The following is an 18,811-nucleotide window of genomic DNA, read 5'->3' on the forward strand; positions in this document are numbered from 1 at the left end:
TAACATAAATATCAAAGGTCTCCTAATAGAAATCTTCCCCTTATCAAAATCTTCTGTATTAAACAATAAAATCTTTTAAAAATCAATATATTATTAGTTTTATTTTTATACAAGTCTGTGTATGGGCTGTTACTATAGAAACAAACCGTGTTACAAGGAATACATCATTAATATAAAACTGTATTTAATGTTACAGACGCTGTGGTGTAACTGTAATGAAGGCCATGAGCAGTGTGGGTCCGTTCTATTGACTACATTTCCCATCAGCCTTTGCGTATTCAGCTCTGCCCCTGCTCGGCGGCCCCGTGGCTTTCCGTCAGCGTTGCGCAGGTTGGGTTTGAACCGAAAGCGGAGTGACCTTCCCGGGGTAGGAGCAGAGGAGGCAGTTGTAGGAGACTGAGCAGCAGACTAATGTCCGCACTTCAGTCCACAACTCTCGCTACAGAGATGAACAACCTACCTGGAGATGAAATTGGGTAAGTCATAGCTCGCGTTACAAAGTTTCTTTGTTTAAATAACGTTAAAAATATCACTCTGTCATCTCTTCGCTAGCAAGCGACCTGCGCAGTGAGAGAGTAGCTTCAGCTCTGATAACGTTCAAGCTAGCTTACACTTACCGTCAACTGTCACTTATAAGCTAGTTGTTGTTAGCCAGTTTACCTGTCGGTAAGGAGATTGACGCGGTGTCTAAATAAAGGAGTTTAGAGTCTCTAACTTATTAAAGGTAGCAGTTTGTTTAAATTCGAACCGAGTTGAATGTCTCGATGAAAAACGAATCATTCATAACTCGACGTCTTTCGAACTCTTTAGTTGCAAGCTAATGACGTTAGCCGGTGTTAGCTGGTTAATTAGCAGGTAGGTTAAATTAGATAAATATTGACTTAGTGTTGTCAGAGGAGTAAACATTAGGTCGCTTAAGTAAGTATTTTTTACTAAATCTGTGCACGATGTTACATAAAGGAAATTCGTTAGTCTGACAGGAATCATAATAAACGTGAGCTGAACGTGAGTCCGGTGGGTTTGTCAACGGCGTGTGAACGGCGAGAGGTTTCTTCGAAGGAGCAGCTGAGTAACAAGCTGCAGTGCTGTGATAAACCCAGAAAAGTCACCCGAAGTGATAACTTGCTAGCCGAACGGAAATTACGTTTTTCTGACTATTTCCCTTGCACTTTATTTGTTGTTCTTACATATCCTTAGCTCACTGTCACATCCACTCGTTTTATAGGAAGCTGTTTGTGGGTGGATTAGACTGGAGTACGACTCAAGGTAAGACCGTGGAGCTTTCTAGCAATTATGAGACCCTGTTTAATATCAGACTTTGTGAAAAACTTTGTGTTTTGAATTATTTTTTATATTGTGAGAACAGTATTATACCGTCCACACTAGCTTCTTTAGCACAGTTCAGATTATTTACTATAAGATCTTGACAGTTCACATTTGTGACTACAAGTGACTCATGTATGTCTTTTAATGAGGATTTGCTTGTCCAAAAAAATGCCCTGGATGCACAGATTGATTTCTTGATCAGTTGTTTCAAACACTATGTACAGTCTGTACTTTCTTCCAGTTTTGTATGAAATAAATATCAAATATCAAATTTTATCACATTTTCCTATCTTCTCTGCTCTTGGTGTCCAACAATGGCAAGTGCGATTTAGGAAAAAGCTGCATCAAATTTCCATCTGGGTGTCCTCATTCATGTCGCATGTCTACATATCTGATCTAGGACCTCATAAAAAAAAAAAGTGACTCAGGTTTAAAATCAATGTGTTTTTGTGTCGTAATAGTCCACACATAAAATAATCTGTCACTTTAGTGCAGGATGTTAGATTTGTGTCCTAAGTGCAGTATGTAAGAACACATTAATTAAATGACTACAGAGTAAAGGTTTTCTAAAGGGACAAAGGTTTAAGACCTGTAAATATATATACATTAATATATATATATGTATGTATATGTATGTATATATGTATGTTAGCCCAGCCCATGGATGATGTGTGGAATAGTGTGCAGTCATGGCACAGATTTCAGTACAAGGTTTTCTTGTTTGTGTTGCACCCATTACAAACAAGCTTTTCTTAAATAGAGAATGTAATTTATTTGTTGAAGTTGCTGTATTAAATAGTGTACAGGTTGATATTACAGCCTATTCACTTCCTCTTTTTAGAGACTTTAAGAAATTACTTCTCCCAATATGGAGAGGTTGTGGACTGCGTCATCATGAAGGACAAAAGCACAAATCAGTCTAGGGGGTTTGGATTTGTGAAGTTCAAAGATCCAAACTGTGTTCGGACTGTACTGGACACCAAGCCTCATAACCTTGATGGTAGAAATGTAAGAACAGTTCAGCTTATTTTTTTATGATTGTTATTATTATTAAATACATTGTCTATGATGACAAATAATAATTAATGTTGAAGTGTGTGGAAATTGAAGGACAGCTGAAGTTTAATTATCTTCTCCTGCAGATTGACCCTAAGCCATGCACTCCAAGAGGAATGCAGCCAGAAAAAACAAGAGCAAAAGATGGCTGGGTAAGTTCAGTGACGCAAATTATGAAATTATAATTAAAGCTCTAGTAGTTAAGATGTTGATATTGACAGAAATTTAATGATATTCTGAAAAAAAATCAAATGCTCTGAATGGCCTTGGATTGACAGTACTCATCTTGCTCTACATTTTAAACTGGTTATTTTATATCTTGTAGAAAGGAGGAAAAGGTGACAGCAATAAATCCAAGAAGATATTTGTTGGTGGAATTCCACACAACTGTGGTGAACCTGAACTCAGGGACTATTTTAACAGATTTGGAGTGGTAAGATGTAGATTGAAATACTTGGATGTTTTTGTTTTTTCATATCGTACAGCAAAACAGTCTAAGGATAATAATCAAAATAGACACTAGTATGTTTTCAAGATTTTAACTATACAGATTGTCTTTTGTGGTTGTGGTGTTGAATTTAGGTCAGCCTTTAAGCGGTCACTTTATTCTGCCACTGACTCACTTTTCATACATTTTCTCCTTGAAGGTCACAGAGGTGGTAATGATCTATGATGCAGAGAAACAGAGACCCCGAGGTAAAAGCTGATCTAGTTCTGTTCCCAATACATCTACTTCATACTCATGACAAACTATTCTGACCCAAAGAGGGAGGAAAAAAAATCTTGCTTGATGTCCTTCAGCGGAGCTCTTTCTGATCTCATTTATGTCACCCATGTCTCCCATGTGGACTTTGACCTGTTTTCCATATTCTATTGAATCCACGACATATATAGGGCAGACGTGCATTGTGGAAACATCACTGAATCAGCTTTTGATACATTTGAACCATTACTTTCCCTTTGTAAAGCAGTCATTAGACTTAATCTCCAGCTGCTTTTACTTGAATCCACTGTGCTCCTAAAACACAGAATCCACTCTTCCTTGATGGAAGTGAAGGCAGATTATTTAAAATAGTCCAGCTGCTTTCATCATGGCACCAGAACGCAGGTGATATGAATGAAACAGACACATGGACGGGTGTGGAAAGTGTTTAATTTTCCACAGTGTAACACATGCTGTGGAAGTGAAAGGAAGCAGATTCTACAGGAATCTTTTAGCACAAAATGCATTTTGATGTCAAGTTAAAACAAATGGTGCTAAATATTATGAACGTTAAATAAAAAAATAATAGTTAAGCATTCAGGTCTTTCCTGGAATATGCCATGCAAGCAATGCATATTATGTGTAATATAATTTGCTGCAGTTTCAGTGGATTCACATATTTCATTTATTTATTGCTTCCACTCATTTGTTTGGGTGTATTAAGAGTTGTTTCCTCTTCTTTTGCTTATTGCAAAAGAAAAAAAATTACCTAGTCTCAAGTCTCTTTGAGTATACATGAATAGTTTGTCATTGGATTTTATCATGAGCATTGTTTTTATTAGATGTATACAATAATTTTTTTATTATATTTGTATGATATTCTTAATAATGTTGCTTTGTACAGAATATATACATATATATATTTATATATAGTAAAATAAGTCATATCTTTCTTCTATATACATTTTTCTTGTGAATTGTTTGATTGTAATTAACTGTGTTTCTTAAGATGTGTTTTTTTTCTTTAGGAGATTGTGTTCACAGTGGCACCACACTGATAAAAGTCAGGAAAGTTGTGTATAATGTTTTGCAGTCAGATTGGCAGGTGTAGCCAGAGTTCTTACAAAAAAAATCTCCTTGCAAGATCATAACCGTTTTTATGAAAGTATCATTACACAATTATGTTAAAAGATATTAAAACACGTAAAATATATAAAGATCTAAAACATATTAGGATCTTTTAAGCCATATGTTTTGTATGCACCAAGGCAGTTAACCAGCTGCAGGTTTGCAATGAAAAACTCAGTGTTTTTTACCTGTAGTTTTCTTTTGAAATTTCTTCCCTCACTCATCCGATTGTGTGATGGATGTCGGAAAACTTCCACTGGCCTTCAACCGACTTTCAGGTGGCCGCGTACGGAAATTGCTTTCCATTTTAATATGTAAATGAAGTTTGATCTTAAGTAGCTTAGTGACAGGTCAGATGTATATTTAGTGCTCATTTAAAACAAATGAGGCTCTCTGTATAGTATCAGAAATCTCAAATTCCCCAACTGGGTCTCAGAGGCTGCTTAATTGGAACCGGGTTAGATCCCAAAGTGGAGGGATTCTCACAACCCAGTTCTGCTGCACAGTTATTTGATCACATTAAACTAGTTCACACAGTAGCACTAGAACTGCAAAAGAACTGCTCACCCACTGTTTTATATGGTTTATCCCCTGCTTTATCGTTAGGAATGACCCTGAAAATGAGGACTTGGTTGTCATTTCATGCAGTAGCCTCAGCTAGATTAATGTCCTTCTAACGTGAACTTTTTTCCCTCATGAGCAAAAAGTGTGTGGCCGCTTTCTACTACATAACTTTTTTTAAATTCAAAAACTAGTTCAGAAAACAAAAAGGGAAGCTGAAACTTTGGTTACACCTCAAGCAATCCTAGCTATGCACAGACTTATAGAAGAACCCTACCTTTTTTATCTCTGTGGTGCTTTTTTTTTTTTGGTAATGAAATGGCCGTGTTATAAATTGCTGTTCTCTTAGCTTAACCAAAATACTGTCATTTTGGGAAGGCTTTGAGATCCTATTTTATATTCATCATTATCAAGTGTTAATGATTGTGGCTGCTGTCAGCATTTGTTATACATGTTATAAGAATATAACAAGGGGACATTCAAAGGGTTTGGATGAAACTATAGGAAATATAAATGTATAAATAGTGGACAGCTTTCACAAAACATAGAAAAATGTTTGTTTAAAACATAAATAATACTTAATATATAAAACAGACTTACTTTGTAATACAAAGCCATGTACTTGGCTTAAAATAAATTATCAAATGACAATAGTCATTAGTGGTTAATAATTGAAATTGATTGGTTTAATCTTTTTCATGCAAAAAAAAATATAACAATATTAATTGCAAGGCTACATTGCAGTTCTTGTTTGGCGAACGTTTACATGTATCGCTGACTGCAACATAATCCAAACCCCCCCAGTGTCACCTTGGTAAACTCCCCTTCCCCTGTTTTTCACCTTGTTCTGTCCCAACACCCTGCTACTTTGATTCACTTTTGGTCGTTGGCTAGGTTTTGGATTTATTACTTTCGAGGCCGAACAATCAGTGGACCAGGCTGTCAACATGCATTTTCACGACATCATGGGCAAAAAAGTGTGTAGTTGTAGTTTTATTTTACCCTAAGTAAGAAACTGAAGCTTGGATGACCAGCAGTGTTGTTTTCAGGTTAAGCCTGATATAACAGACTCAGAAATTAATCTTGATTTGATATTACAGATGAAACAAACAAACAAAAAAAATAATAAGTGCTTTTGACAGCCATACTGTGTACAAGCTCTGCAGTCACCCAAGGTTTGGTTTACTTAGACTGCTCCTTTGGGTGTATTTTTGTTTGTGAACTGTATAGCCTGTGTAGCATTATCCAGGTTTTGTACATTAGAAGGTTATTTTATTTTATTAATTTTTTTACTGATATAGTGTTAAAATGTAATCCATTTTCACCTAAAGGACTGGTCAATATCATTTTTCATCTTTTATTATTTATTTAATTTTTGCCAGGTCACTTACAGTTTGAGTTCTTGACATTATTGCAAAAAAAACCTCACAAAGCAAATCCTCAATTAAGTGACCTCTGTAGTAATCTCCATACTGTGTCAATTTTATTTCTAAAAAAAAGGGAAGGGTTTACTTATTGTAGTGTATTGATGGATAGATAGATAGATAGATAGATAGATAGATAGATAGATAGATAGATAGATAGATAGATAGTCAGATAGTCAGATAGACAGATGGAATGGAATGGAAGAGTACTGGCTCAGCTTTAATGCATGATTTGTTCATTCAGTCTGCTTAGTGGTGGATATATATTACTCAATATTCTAAAATTGCCAAGGGCATTTTTCTGTCCTGCACTGTGTGCTGATTCAAAGTGACGAACCACTTTCATGAAGACTGTTGTTCTTTCTATGGGGTCTCACTGATGCTGTCCTACATTGTACTTTTTTCTCATGTATCTACTCTCCCTTTGACTCTGTCCTGTTTTCCTGGAGGAAACAGGTTCTCCAGTACATAGACCATTGTTCTTCATGTGACATTATTGCAATGGGATTTTGGGGAGTTGGGGGCCATATGTTATAAAATTAGAAACTGGAACATACCAAACTGTTCTGGAAGTCCCAGCTCTGTAGTTGGATGCTTCATGTTTCAAGTGCTTCTTCCCATCATGCTGAGCTCTGAAGCCCGAGGGAGAGGGCCTAGGTAGTTGTGCGGCAGGTCTTAGACTATTCACTCAAACCAGCCCCTAATTAGGTCGACAAAGAGGGAAGAAGGAAGGCAAAAAAGAGGTCACATTTTTATACTGCAGGAAGCAAGTTAAAAAAAAAAAAAAAAAGCCTGCCTTGCTCTTGATTCAAGGTGACCCCAATAACTCAACCCATTTAGTAGCTGGTCTATTTCAGTCTTGCCCATTTTACATTCAGGCTGGTACACCTATTGTTGGGTACTGAAAATACATAAACTTGCATATCTGATAATGCAGATCCGATGCACTAAACATTTAAATAGACATATAGTTTCAATTTACTTAGATGTCAAATCAAAATAATTAAAATTAAAAACATTTTCCCCATGTTTGACACAGTATGAAGATTAATTTCTTATTAGATCTATGACACCATTATTCTTTGCATGATTTTTTTTTTTACAGTTAGATCTAAAGTTTTTGTTCTCATAATTCTACTTGAAATTGATCTACTGTAAATTGAGGTTCTTAAATGCATTAGCAAGGTAAGTCTTCACTTTCTATGATAGTTTTTATCTAAAGGGATAAGTTACAGCAGAAATGCAAGGAGGATGTTTCTAAGGTACACTTTACAGGGACAGTTTTTTGCCATGTTTATTAAATTATTCCTGTTTGTTCAAATGAAATTTTTAAATCAGCTCTTTAAGTGAGCTGCATTCAAAAGTACCTTAGAAACATTGCTTCAGCATTATGTAGTATAAGAAGCCTAGGATTCATTTTTCTAACTAATGAACTATTGTAATACAACTAAGTAAATCTATATCAGCTGAATTACAGGATTAGTAATTGATGGGTAAAGAAGGCACATTAGTTATTGATTTCAAGTTTTTCATACCCTTCTGGTCTTGTCCTTTGTCCAGGTTGAAGTGAAAAAGGCTGAGCCTCGAGATAACAAAGCTCCTGGCCCTGGGCAGCTGGGAGCCAATCAATGGGGACCCAGAGCCATCTTAAGTGCAGCCAATGGCTGGGCTGCACAGCCTGCTCAGAGCTGGCAGCAGAGCTATGGTCCTCAGGGTGAGTGAGGCCGACTAAGTCTCCGTCTGGGAAAGTGACATTCTAGCATGAAAAAAGACACCAGAGGTGCCAACAGCTATCTGAGCCACAGTTTTCCTTCTTTTTGTTGACACTGTCTGTGCCATCTGTTCAAAAACCATTGTGTGTTGGAACTATTTTCTGTACAAAGCAGAAATTTTTTTTGCAACTCTGTGCCAGTTATTAATAGTCAGCTATTGTAAATCATGTACAAATACGTTTTGTCTTTTTCTCAGGTGTTTGGGTGTCCACAGGGCAACCGTTAGGTAGGTTATATTATTGGCCTTATTTTAGACACATGTCCAGTTAAAAATTAGAAAGATGATTAGTAATCTTTGCCTGTTCTTTATGCCTCGGCAGGTTATGGTCCACCTTTGCCAGCAGGCCGAGGTGCTGCCCAACCCACCTCACCCTTTAATGCGTTCCTAGTTACGGCACCTCCACCAGGGGGATTTGGGGCACCTCAGGGATATCCACAGCAGGGCTACAGCACACCTCCTCAATTTGGTAAGTCATAAAACATCTCCATCTTTTTGGTTCTGGGGTAGGTATGCGTTGAGACCACTTCATGTCTCTGCTGGTTCTGGTCCACAATTCATTAATCTACAGTAAGTGCTTTAGCATGGTCATGGTGGATCTGGAGCCTATCCTGGGAACAGTGAGTATGAAATAGGCAAGAGGCAGAAATATTGCAGTTTATTGTAGGAAACCATGCACAGAGAAACGCATTTACAACTAGGCACCATTTGGATACAGGCATGTTTTTGGGGAGGTAGCAGTGCTAGCTGATGCACTATCATCTTTAATCTCTAAAAATTGTTCCATTAAAATTATTGCAAATAAACTTTTGTTATTCCTACCTTGTTATTCCTTACTATTTCACACTTTCATATAATGTCTTGTTTTTCTTCATTTACTTCATCATGTACTTTCTTTTGGTTCTTTGCAACCCTTTTTAAAAATGTGTTCTCCCCCTCCCAAACTGACAGGGTATAGTTTTGGCACCCCACAAGGTGACCAGTTTGTACCCCAAGGAATGCCTCCTCCTCCTACTACACCTGGAGCTGGGCCTCTGGGCTTTGCCCCTGCTACCACCCCTACTCAGGATATGAGCAAAGCCCCACCAGCACAGCCTGACTTCTCTTATAGCCAGTACGGTGAGTAAAGGGCTCACCTCAGCCTGATCAGCTGCTCTCTTGTTACTGCTGATTGGATCCATTTTTTTAACCACTGTAGTTCTAGCCCATTACAATGATCTTCACACAAGCAAGAGCTTGCTCTTTATACCACTTGGCTGAACTGGCATGATGGCATCACGCTCAAACAAGCCTGCATACCTGATGATCCTGTAGATGCCACCACAACTATTTATATTATATATATTTATTTTAGTTTGTTGTGTTAGTCTGTGTGAATTACTGTATGCTGATGTGGAAGGATAATCAGTTGTATGTATGTATGAATTAGATCATCCTGTGTTGCACTGTTGCTTTTTGGGTAATGTGAGATGCCTCCTTTACTGTAGGCGGAAGCAGGGGTCAATTAATGGCACGTTAATTGACTTGAAGTGTTTGAATGATTTCATAATTTTCTTACTGATATGCACAGAGTAACAACAGAATGATTATCAAAGCTTATATCAAAAGCTATGTATCAGTGAGCACAGGTGATATTTTAAAGAAGCATTATAGAAACTGAATAGGTCACTCCTTTCTCACAGATTTGTAACATAAACTGCACACCGCTTGATGGATAACTTGACATTGCAGTTTATTAGACTTTTGTAATTATTTATATATCTAGAGGTCAGAAAAGCTGTAATGTTAACAGTCACATACACTCATCTGTACACAATTTAATTGTTTTTAAAAACGTACACAACTCAATGCTTTACAGAATTATTCCTGTTTCTCAGAGGTTGACAAGAACATAGCAGAGACTTCACATTGTAGGATATGTAGATGCGCTACATATCACACAATCAAATCAGTGATTTGATCAGAGTACCTGTGAAATCCCAGATGTTAAATGTTGTGCACTGGCACTGACCTGTATCTCATTAGCTGGCTGAACCAGAGTCGGTCAGTGCAGCAGTGTTGCCCTCACCTGGCTCAGTGTGTCATGCTTATGCTTTGCTTCCATCCATCATTACCATTACAAGTACCTGCCTTTAAGAGTTAACCATGTAAAGGCAGCAAAGGACCAATTCACTCACCTCAATTTAATACTTTTAGATCTTCAAGTGTCAGAGCAGCGTCAATAATCTTTTTGTAGAATAGCAGTTCAATTTGTTTAAGCAGCTCTCCCCCAGAGCTAGTATCAAAGGTAGGCTCTCTCTGGGTTTAGTCAACCTGGTCTCCTCATCTCCCTGCTAGGCTTGGGTAACTATCCTCAGGACCCCTCTGCCTACGGACCAACGCGTCCTTCTCACAGTTATGGTCAGGATGAGCAGGGATATAGTTCAGGTAGGTGGGAGCTACTGCATTTTACAACCACCCAATAAAATAGCAGCTAATCAGTATTCAGACTCATGAGATTTTAGTGATAGTTTTTTTTTTTCCTTTTTCTACATGCATTTTACATACGCAAGTTTGTGCACATACTGTATGTCTATGTTGTATGCATATTGTACATACAGTATACATACAGTTCTTTTCTCCATATGGTATAATAAATACAGCTACATGTCATTTCTACAAAAACACTGCACCTTGTGTATTTATAAATTGTACTCAATTGGCTACAGATCATACCATGTCAAACTCTTTATTACATGGCTGATGTTTTGACAGTAGCTGTTGTTTACTATACAAATACAGTGTCCTTCAGCTTATTTCTTTCTTTGTCTTTGCGTTGCTTTGCTGGCAAAAGGATGATCTAATTATGAACTTGTAAATTTGTATGTTTTTGCATTGTGCGCTACCCTTTTTTCATGCAACTTTTGTAGCTGACTTGACAAATTTATTTTAGACAACTGAATGTGTTGGAAGTTGAAAAGAAAATGCTAGCAATTCATAGTTGATTATCTATTTTCCTAATTTGTAGCCACAAAACTGTTCCTGTCTGTCTAATCTGTTTTTATGAATGAATCATCATAAAATGTAATAGGAAATGTTGTGAAAAGATCTGCAAGCATTTCCTTTTAACTCTTGTCCCAGAATAGCTTTGCTCTGTATATATTTTCATTACTTTGTCTTTCCCCTTCTGTTTTAGTAGTAGTTTAGTGTCTTGTTATAATACAGTCTGGATCTATTTATTTATTTATTTATTATTCTATTTTTTCAAAAAGCTGTTTAAAAAAAAGGGCATTTCTTCTGAAGGCCATTCTGTTTAATTTTCAGGAACGTCCTTGTTTTGATTTACTTCCATCATGTTATTGATTCATTATTGTATTGTGTTTGTTGGAACAGGTTATGGGCAGGATCTGAGTGGTTTTGGACATAGCTTTGCCGACCCTAGCCAGCAGACTGCCTCATATGGTGCCCCTTCTGCACAGCCTACATCAGCACCGCAGCCCACAGCGAGTACTTTTGGTCGTGGGCAAAACCACAACGTCCAGGGCTTCCATCCTTACCGGCGCTGACCATTCCCTTCTGACTTCCTCAATGCAATACAAACCGTCAGGGAATCGATGTTCTGATCACAAAAGCCACTGGATTGTGAACTTGAACATTACAAATGTAACTGGAGGGTGTTTGGGTGTATGTGTGCTTGTGTGTGTGTAAGTTATGAACAGGGACTATACTCCTTTATGAGGAGGCCACGTTTGTTGTGTATTTTTTAGTAGGGCAGCGCTATTTAGCAATAGATTTTTTTGATTGGTGAAACATCAGCACAGTACCATGCCAGTCAGCGGAGTGACAGGGTCTCCCATTTCCTCAGCTTTAATTCTATTAGGGCAAAAATATTTTATTTTCAATTTTGTGGATTTTTGTTTACTATCTGAGCCTTCGACCATTTTATTTAAAAATTATTTGAAATAGAACTTACTAATATGTATTATAAACCTGAACTGTGCAATTTTTTAAAAGAATTTTGTACTATTAAATGTGCGCTTTTCTTGTTTTTATTTAATTATATAGTGGATTCCCTCAGGTGGCTGTTTTAGTGCACTTTGCACTTATGCAAAACAAAGAGAGAAAATTATTTGAAATAAAAGATTTAAAGATACGTGTTTCAGAATGTACTTTTATGAAGATATAAAGCAGTAAATATAAATACAGATTCCTTTGGAATTACTGAAACAAGAAGGCCGATTCTGTTTCAAGGCCAGAAAAGCATCACAAAAGAAGGCAACAGTTTGGTCGCTGGCTCGATGCAGTTATTGGGAGCAAGTGATATGCCAATATTAAATGTTATATAGGTTAAATATTCGGTGGTCTGTCAGCAAAGGTGCCAGGTTTTAAGTTGTTCTAGATGTAAATTATTAGAAAATTAAAGCTGAAGTTCTGATCTATTGTCTCAGTCATCTTTTGATTTCAATTCCAAATGTTCCAAAACCACAGAATTGGCCTTGCTGTTTCAATACTTTAGGAGGATGCTATACATCAGAATATTATTTCTTCAGGACTTTATTCATGGAATTTGTTTGGTATAGTATTCACGTAAAGTACTTTCAGTGAAAGAAATGCAAAAATAGTCTCTCTATTTGTGCATAGTGTTAAATGTGTCAAGTCAAGATTTCATCTTTTTATATATTAATATTGTTGCAATATCTAACATACAATTATCTTCTGTTAAATTTTAGACTTTAATAGCCACGAGTGAATCAGTCAATCTGGAGCCAGAACCTGTGTGGTAGATGTACAGAGCTCAGTTGCATGTATCTCAAATAGTGCATTTTAGAAAAATTAGAATAGGCATTTAAACATAAATTTGCAAAGAAAAGATATATAAAAATCTCAGAAGTGAGTACACCCCTCACATTTTTGTAAATATTTTATTTTCATGTGACAACAATGAATAAATGACATTGTGCTACAATGTAAAGTAGTGAGTGTACAGCTTGTACAACTGTAAATTTGCTGTCCCCTCAAAATAAATCAACACAGCCATTAATGTCTGAACCACTGGCGACAAACGTGAGTACACCCCAAGTGAAAATGTCCATATTGGGCCAAAAGTGTCAATATTTTGTGGGGCTACCATTATTTTCCAGCACTGCCTTAACCCTCTTGTGCTTGGAGTTCACCAGAGCTTCACAGGTTGCCACTGGAGTCCTCTTAAACTCATCACGGAGCAGGTGGATGTTAGAGACCTTGCACTCCTTCACCCTCCGTTTGAGGATGCCCCACAGATGCTCAATAGGGTTTAAGTCTGGAGACATGCTTAGCCAGTCCATAACCTTTAGCAACCCTCAGCTTCTTTAGCAAGGTAGTGGTCATCTTGGAGGTGTGTTTGAGGTTGTTATCATGCTGGAATACTGCCCTGTGGCCAGTCTCCTAAGGGAAGCTATAATGCTCTGCTTCAGTATGTCACTGTACATGTCAGCATTCATGGTTCCCTCAATGAGCTGTAGCTCCCCAGTGTCGGCAGCACTCATGCAGCCCCAGACCATGACACTCCCACTACCACGCTTGACTGTAGGCAATAAACACTTATCTTTGCACCCCTCAACTGGATGCCACCACACACACATGTTTATCATGGTCTCTTCAGACCACTGGACATTAATTAAGTTCCAGTAATTCATGTCCTTTGTCTGCTTGTTTTCAGCAAACTGCGGGCTTTCTTGTTCATTATCTTTAAAAGAGGCTTCCTTCTGATACGACAGCTATGCAGACCAATTTGATGCAATGTGTGACGTATGGTCTGAGCACTGACAGGCTAACTCCCTACCCCTTCAACGCTGGCAGCATTCATACAGATTTCCCAAACACAACCTCTTGATATGATACTGACCACGTGCACTCAACTTCCATGGCAAGACCTGTTCTGAGTGGAACCTGTCCTGTTAAGTCACTGTATGGTCTTGGCCACCATACTGCAGCTCAGTTTCAGGGTCTTAGCAATTTTCTTGTAGCCTACGCCATCTTTGTGTAGAGCAACAACTATTTTTTCAGATCCTCAGAGAGTTCTTTGCCATGAGGTGCCATGTTGAACTTCCAGTGACCAGTATGAGAGAGTGAGAGTGATAACACCAAAGTTTACACACCTGCTTCCCCTTCACACCTGAGAACTTGTAACACTGAGTCACATGACACCGGGGAATAAAATCACTAATTGGGTCCAATTTGGACATTTTCACTTAGGGGTCTACTCACTTTTGTGGGCAACGGTTTAGACATTAATGGCTGTGTCTTGAGTTATTTTGAGGGGACTGTAAATTTACAGTTATACAAGCTGTATACTGACTTCTGTGAGATAGTGTGTGTGTGTGTGTGCTTCAGTGTTTTACTCAGTGTTGTGCTTCAAACTCCTGCTTCAGTGTTTTACTCCAAGTTGTTAAGTCATCTAATTTTTGCTTATTGTGTTTCACACTGAGATTGAGAATCAGAATGGTATCAGCGCAATGCATAAAATCGAGAGTTCCTAGGGGGTACAAGTGTTCCTAGTAAAATATTTAGCTATAAAATCACAAATTTGAACTTTACGGATACAAGACCTGTAATGGTTTCGGATGACTTTTGACTTTTATTATTGTTATAGATATTATCTTTGTTGTTTGTTTATTAAATAAAAAAGACTAATGTCTTTCATAAATACAGCACCACGAAGAAGTAACACCTTGGGATAAAGAGCATATGTTAACTATTTAGCTCGAAACCTATGATAACATGAGCTAGCTGAAGAACCAACCTACAGTAGTAACTTACTCAAAGCTCAATTAGCTGATATTATCTTTCTTTATATACTGCTGTTAATCAAAAACTAGAAGAATCAGAATCAGAATCAGCTTTATTGCCAGGCATGTTTTCACATGCGAGGAATTTGTTTTAGTGACAGAAGCTCCACAGTGTAACAGAATGACATATACAGTATAGATGAAATTGTATGTACACATTTCCAGGTGTGAAATGTGCAGCTGAAATATACATATACAAATATAGGCAATTTGTATGTACAAATTTGCAAGTGTGAGAAATGTGCAATTGAAGTAAACGGTTAGACAATATGTATGTATGTACAGATGTGCAAGTATGAAATGTGCAATTGTGAAATGTGCAATTAGGTGTTGTGTGTTCCATGGTGTTAATTGTTCATCAGATGGATTGCTTGAGGGAAGAAACTGTTCCTATGTTTAGTCGTTCTGATGCTCAGGGCTCTGGGGTTCGACCAGATGGCAACACTTCAAAGAGGGAGTGTGCTGGATGTGAGGGGTCCAGAGTGATTGACTTTGCCCTTTTGCTCACTCTGGAGAAGTACAGGTCTTGAAGAGTGGGGAGAGTTGTGCCAATGATTCACTTAGCAGTTCGGACTACCCTCTGTAGTCTTTTGAGGTCGAATTTAGTGGCTGAGCTGAACCAAACAGACACTGAGGTGCAGAGGATGGATACAATGTAGAACTGTTTTAGCAGATCCTGTAAAGGTTGAACTTCAGCTGACAAAGGAAGTACAATCTCTGCTGAGCCTTTTTCACAATGGAGTCTATGTGAATGTCCCACTTCAGGTCCTGGGAGATTGTGGTTCCCAGGAATCTGAATGACTCCACTGCTGTGACAATGCTGTCCATGATGGTAAGTGGGGGAAGAGCAGGGGGGTTTCTCCTGAAGTCCACTATCATCTCCACTGTCTTGAGCGTGTTCAGCTCCAGGTTCTTAAGGCTGCACCAGACAGCCAGCTGTTCAACCTCCAGTCTGTAAGCAAACTCTTCACCGTCCTGGATGAGGCCGATCAGTGTGGTGCCTTCTGCAAACTTCAGGAGCTTGACAGAGGGGTCATTAGAGGTGCAGTCATTCGTGTACAGGGAGAAGAGCAGTGGGGAGAGAACACAGCCCTGGGGGGCGCCAGTGCTGATGGTGCGGGGGCTAGATTTGAGTTTTCCCAGTCGCACTAGTCGCTGCCTGTCTGTAAGAAAGCTGGTGATCCACTGACAGACAGAGGAGGGCACAGAGAGCTGGGTTAATTTGGGCTGAAGGAGTGATGATGGTGTTGAAAGCAGAGCTGAAGTCCACAAACAGGATCCTCACATAAGTCCCTGGTCTGTCCAGATGCTGCAGAACATAATGCAGTCCCATATTGACCACATCATTCACAGACCTGTTTGCTCTGTAGGCAAACTGCAGAGGGTCCAGTAAGGGTCCAGTAATGTCCTTCAGATAAGCCAGAACCAGTCTTTCAAATGAAAGACTATGCACTCTTGTATAGCTCACTTGGTTAAAATTAAAACATAAAATTTTCAAAAATTTGTGTCAAACATAGACATGAAAAACTTGGTGCTTCTCCATTTCGGCCTGTATACTACATGCCATTTGCATGTAGTTTTATCTCCGCACCGCTAGATGGAGACTTAAAATCCAACCTCAGATCCTATTCAAAAAGAATTTTTTTTTTTTTTTTAGTGCGAGCCAACGCTAAGTACTTCCTTTTCCGGTCTCTCTCTCAAGATGGTAGGTGTTGTATTATTTCTGTTTAACTCGAATCTAATAGAATCCACAGAAAATCCGGGCTAATTTGCGGCGCATGTTGTGTTTTTAGATTACATTAACCTCGCTGCGCTGTTTGTTGACGTTATTTTTTTTAGCGCCGAACATTTGTTGTTGTTAAATGTGGATATCTTTTGCTAGCGCTTTACAGCCGCTAGTCAGGAGCCCTTATACTGAGCTCGTCGTTCCTTTAGTGATATTTATATCAATAAATAAACTATTCTACCGTTAAGTCGCATCTGTTTCCACGCTACGCTATCAGTTAACGTTATGTTTGAAACGAGAAGTTTGTCGAAATTGACGTTAGTTTGCTTGTCGGGCCTGTTTGTTTTTTTAGCTAGCACCATAAAGCTAACAGTGTGTAGCGGCTTCTGTAAATTAGTCTTGTTTAATAAATTAGAATTGATTAGTAAATACACGTGTGGATTTTGTGTGTGATTGCAGGCGGACGCAGAGCAGAAGAAGAAGCGTACTTTCAGGAAGTTCACCTACAGAGGAGTGGACCTGGACCAGCTCCTGGACATGTCCTAGTGAGTAATCTAGGAGTTCTAGCATGTTTACAATGCGATACAGGGTTTCTCCTTTGCATCTGTGTGCGCAGTTTTAGATTTACAGCTTTACAGTCTTGATGAATATAAACTGAATGATACTGTCTTAAGATGCAGGTGGCCCAAGTCGATTTGCATCTGTTTCCACACTAAGCTATCAGTTAATGTTATGTACTCAAACAAGTACGTAGTATATTGTGTTTAGTTGTATGTTCTAAAAAGATATAAGCATTTGGACACTATTAAGCCTCGGTACAAAGCAGAAACATCCCCCTTTAGAATATAATTAAACTGACAGCTGAACAATTTTTTTATCAGACCTTCTGTCTTTGGTTGTAATCCCAGTAGGATTTATTGTTATATACTAGTGATTGAAGTTAACCAAACACAGTCTATCTGCACTAAACACTGATTTAAGATCACTTAAGCTTAACTTAAACTTTTTTTTTCTCCCTGTGTCGTGTTTGGAAATCAGCTGGACATTTACATTAAAAGGTTTATGTGGTCCCTCAGATGTGGTTTTTATTTTTTAGGGAATACTAGGTGTTGCTCTTCAGTCCTTATAAATATATTGCCTGTAGTTTGTCAATGGTCATTAAAAATAAAGTGGATTAGCCTCAACTCAGTAATTGATTTTATCGTATCTTTAATGTGTATGATCTATGTATAGCTACCAAACTGGCAGGTTTTCACTAAGGTTCAGTTTTCATTTCTTTGGCAATGTTTGTATTTATTTTTTTTAAATTAGAATGAGTTTCAAAATACGTATTAAGTCATTAATGGTTCAGTTTCCCACAGGCAACTGTGCATGCCACTTCTTTTTTTAAAAAACTGCCTGTCTCTTTGCCTGTTTGAATTTGCCAGTAATTGTTGAATGTATGTTATTTCAGTGAGCAGCTCATGCAGCTGTATGGTGCTCGCCAGAGGAGGAGGTTGAACCGCGGCCTGAGGAGGAAGCAGCAGTCTCTCCTTAAACGCTTGCGCAAGGCCAAGAAGGAGGCACCTCCTATGGAAAAGCCTGAGGTGGTGAAGACCCATCTGCGTGACATGGTCATTCTGCCTGAGATGGTGGGCTCCATGGTCGGTGTGTACAATGGCAAGACCTTCAACCAGGTTGAAATCAAGGTGAGGCAGTGGGAAGGATTGTGTATTCTGAGAAGTATAATGTGAGTTGAGTCTAGATAAGAAGTCATGGGGATCTTAATAACTTTTCTTAATAACCTGCATTTAACATCACTGTGCCATGTTCAGTCATGGGGTGAGTGGATTTGTAATCCACTGCTGAAATGTGCCTCATTATATGGACATGATTGGTTTATTTTTCATCAAAACTTCAGCATTTTTATCACTATTATTTGTGCCCTACTTGTAGTTAAATGTTAAGTTTGTTCTTAGCCTTTCGGGCAGGTTATGGAGGTTGTTTTGGTAAAGAGACACTATGTTGATCCCAGAGGAAGAGAGCTAGTATAAACACCTGATCTTATTGTCTTGATTTTTCTTCTTGCAGCCCGAGATGATTGGTCACTACCTTGGAGAATTCTCCATTACATACAAGCCTGTTAAGCATGGCCGCCCTGGTATTGGAGCCACCCACTCCTCCCGCTTCATTCCTCTGAAGTAAACCATAATTGATGTAAATAAAAGTGACATCCAACATATGAATACTGTCTTTTTTTTTTTTTTTTGTCTTATCTCCCCAAAAATAGCTTGATGGATTAATAACTTAAAATGGAAATAATTTCCAGCTG

General features: G+C 38.3%; 2 protein-coding genes across 4 annotated transcripts; both read left to right on the forward strand.

Moving 5' to 3' along the window:
- The first annotated feature begins 218 nt into the window (after positions 1–218).
- dazap1 (DAZ associated protein 1) lies at positions 219–12,384 on the forward strand. Of its 3 annotated transcripts, none has more exons than XM_047809877.1 (13): positions 219–476; positions 1,198–1,266; positions 2,168–2,334; positions 2,469–2,534; positions 2,708–2,815; positions 3,030–3,078; positions 5,669–5,751; positions 7,759–7,912; positions 8,167–8,196; positions 8,291–8,437; positions 8,920–9,087; positions 10,306–10,395; positions 11,341–12,384. In XM_047809877.1, the coding sequence occupies exons 1-13, from the start codon at positions 467–469 to the stop codon at positions 11,511–11,513; spliced, it is 1,314 nt and encodes a 437-aa protein (XP_047665833.1). In that variant the 5' UTR covers positions 219–466; the 3' UTR covers positions 11,514–12,384. The 3 variants fall into 3 exon arrangements, with proteins under 3 accessions (XP_047665833.1, XP_047665832.1, XP_027025621.1); XM_047809876.1 differs by having other exon boundaries at positions 224–476; positions 1,226–1,266; XM_027169820.2 differs by lacking the exon at positions 10,306–10,395 and having other exon boundaries at positions 233–476; positions 1,226–1,266.
- Positions 12,385–16,404: 4,020 nt separating this feature from the next.
- rps15 (ribosomal protein S15) lies at positions 16,405–18,717 on the forward strand. Its single transcript, XM_027169618.2, has 4 exons — positions 16,405–16,479; positions 16,960–17,045; positions 17,954–18,188; positions 18,571–18,717. The coding sequence occupies exons 1-4, from the start codon at positions 16,477–16,479 to the stop codon at positions 18,682–18,684; spliced, it is 438 nt and encodes a 145-aa protein (XP_027025419.1). The 5' UTR covers positions 16,405–16,476; the 3' UTR covers positions 18,685–18,717.
- Positions 18,718–18,811: the final 94 nt, after the last annotated feature.

This window comes from Tachysurus fulvidraco, chromosome 2 (genome assembly GCF_022655615.1).
Source record: "Tachysurus fulvidraco isolate hzauxx_2018 chromosome 2, HZAU_PFXX_2.0, whole genome shotgun sequence".
NCBI lineage: Eukaryota > Metazoa > Chordata > Actinopteri > Siluriformes > Bagridae > Tachysurus > Tachysurus fulvidraco.

Bases quoted from the DNA above. Each gene is read 5' to 3' on its own strand.
- dazap1 (XM_047809876.1), top strand. From the start codon at position 412: ATGTCCGCACTTCAGTCCACAACTCTCGCTACAGAGATGAACAACCTA. The intron at 5,752-7,758 runs GTGTGTAGTTGT...TCCTTTGTCCAG, and splicing joins ACGACATCATGGGCAAAAAA to GTTGAAGTGAAAAAGGCTGA. The intron at 10,396-11,340 runs GTAGGTGGGAGC...TTGTTGGAACAG, and splicing joins TGAGCAGGGATATAGTTCAG to GTTATGGGCAGGATCTGAGT.
- rps15 (XM_027169618.2), top strand. The intron at 17,046-17,953 runs GTGAGTAATCTA...ATGTTATTTCAG, and splicing joins CAGCTCCTGGACATGTCCTA to TGAGCAGCTCATGCAGCTGT. The intron at 18,189-18,570 runs GTGAGGCAGTGG...TTCTTCTTGCAG, and splicing joins TCAACCAGGTTGAAATCAAG to CCCGAGATGATTGGTCACTA.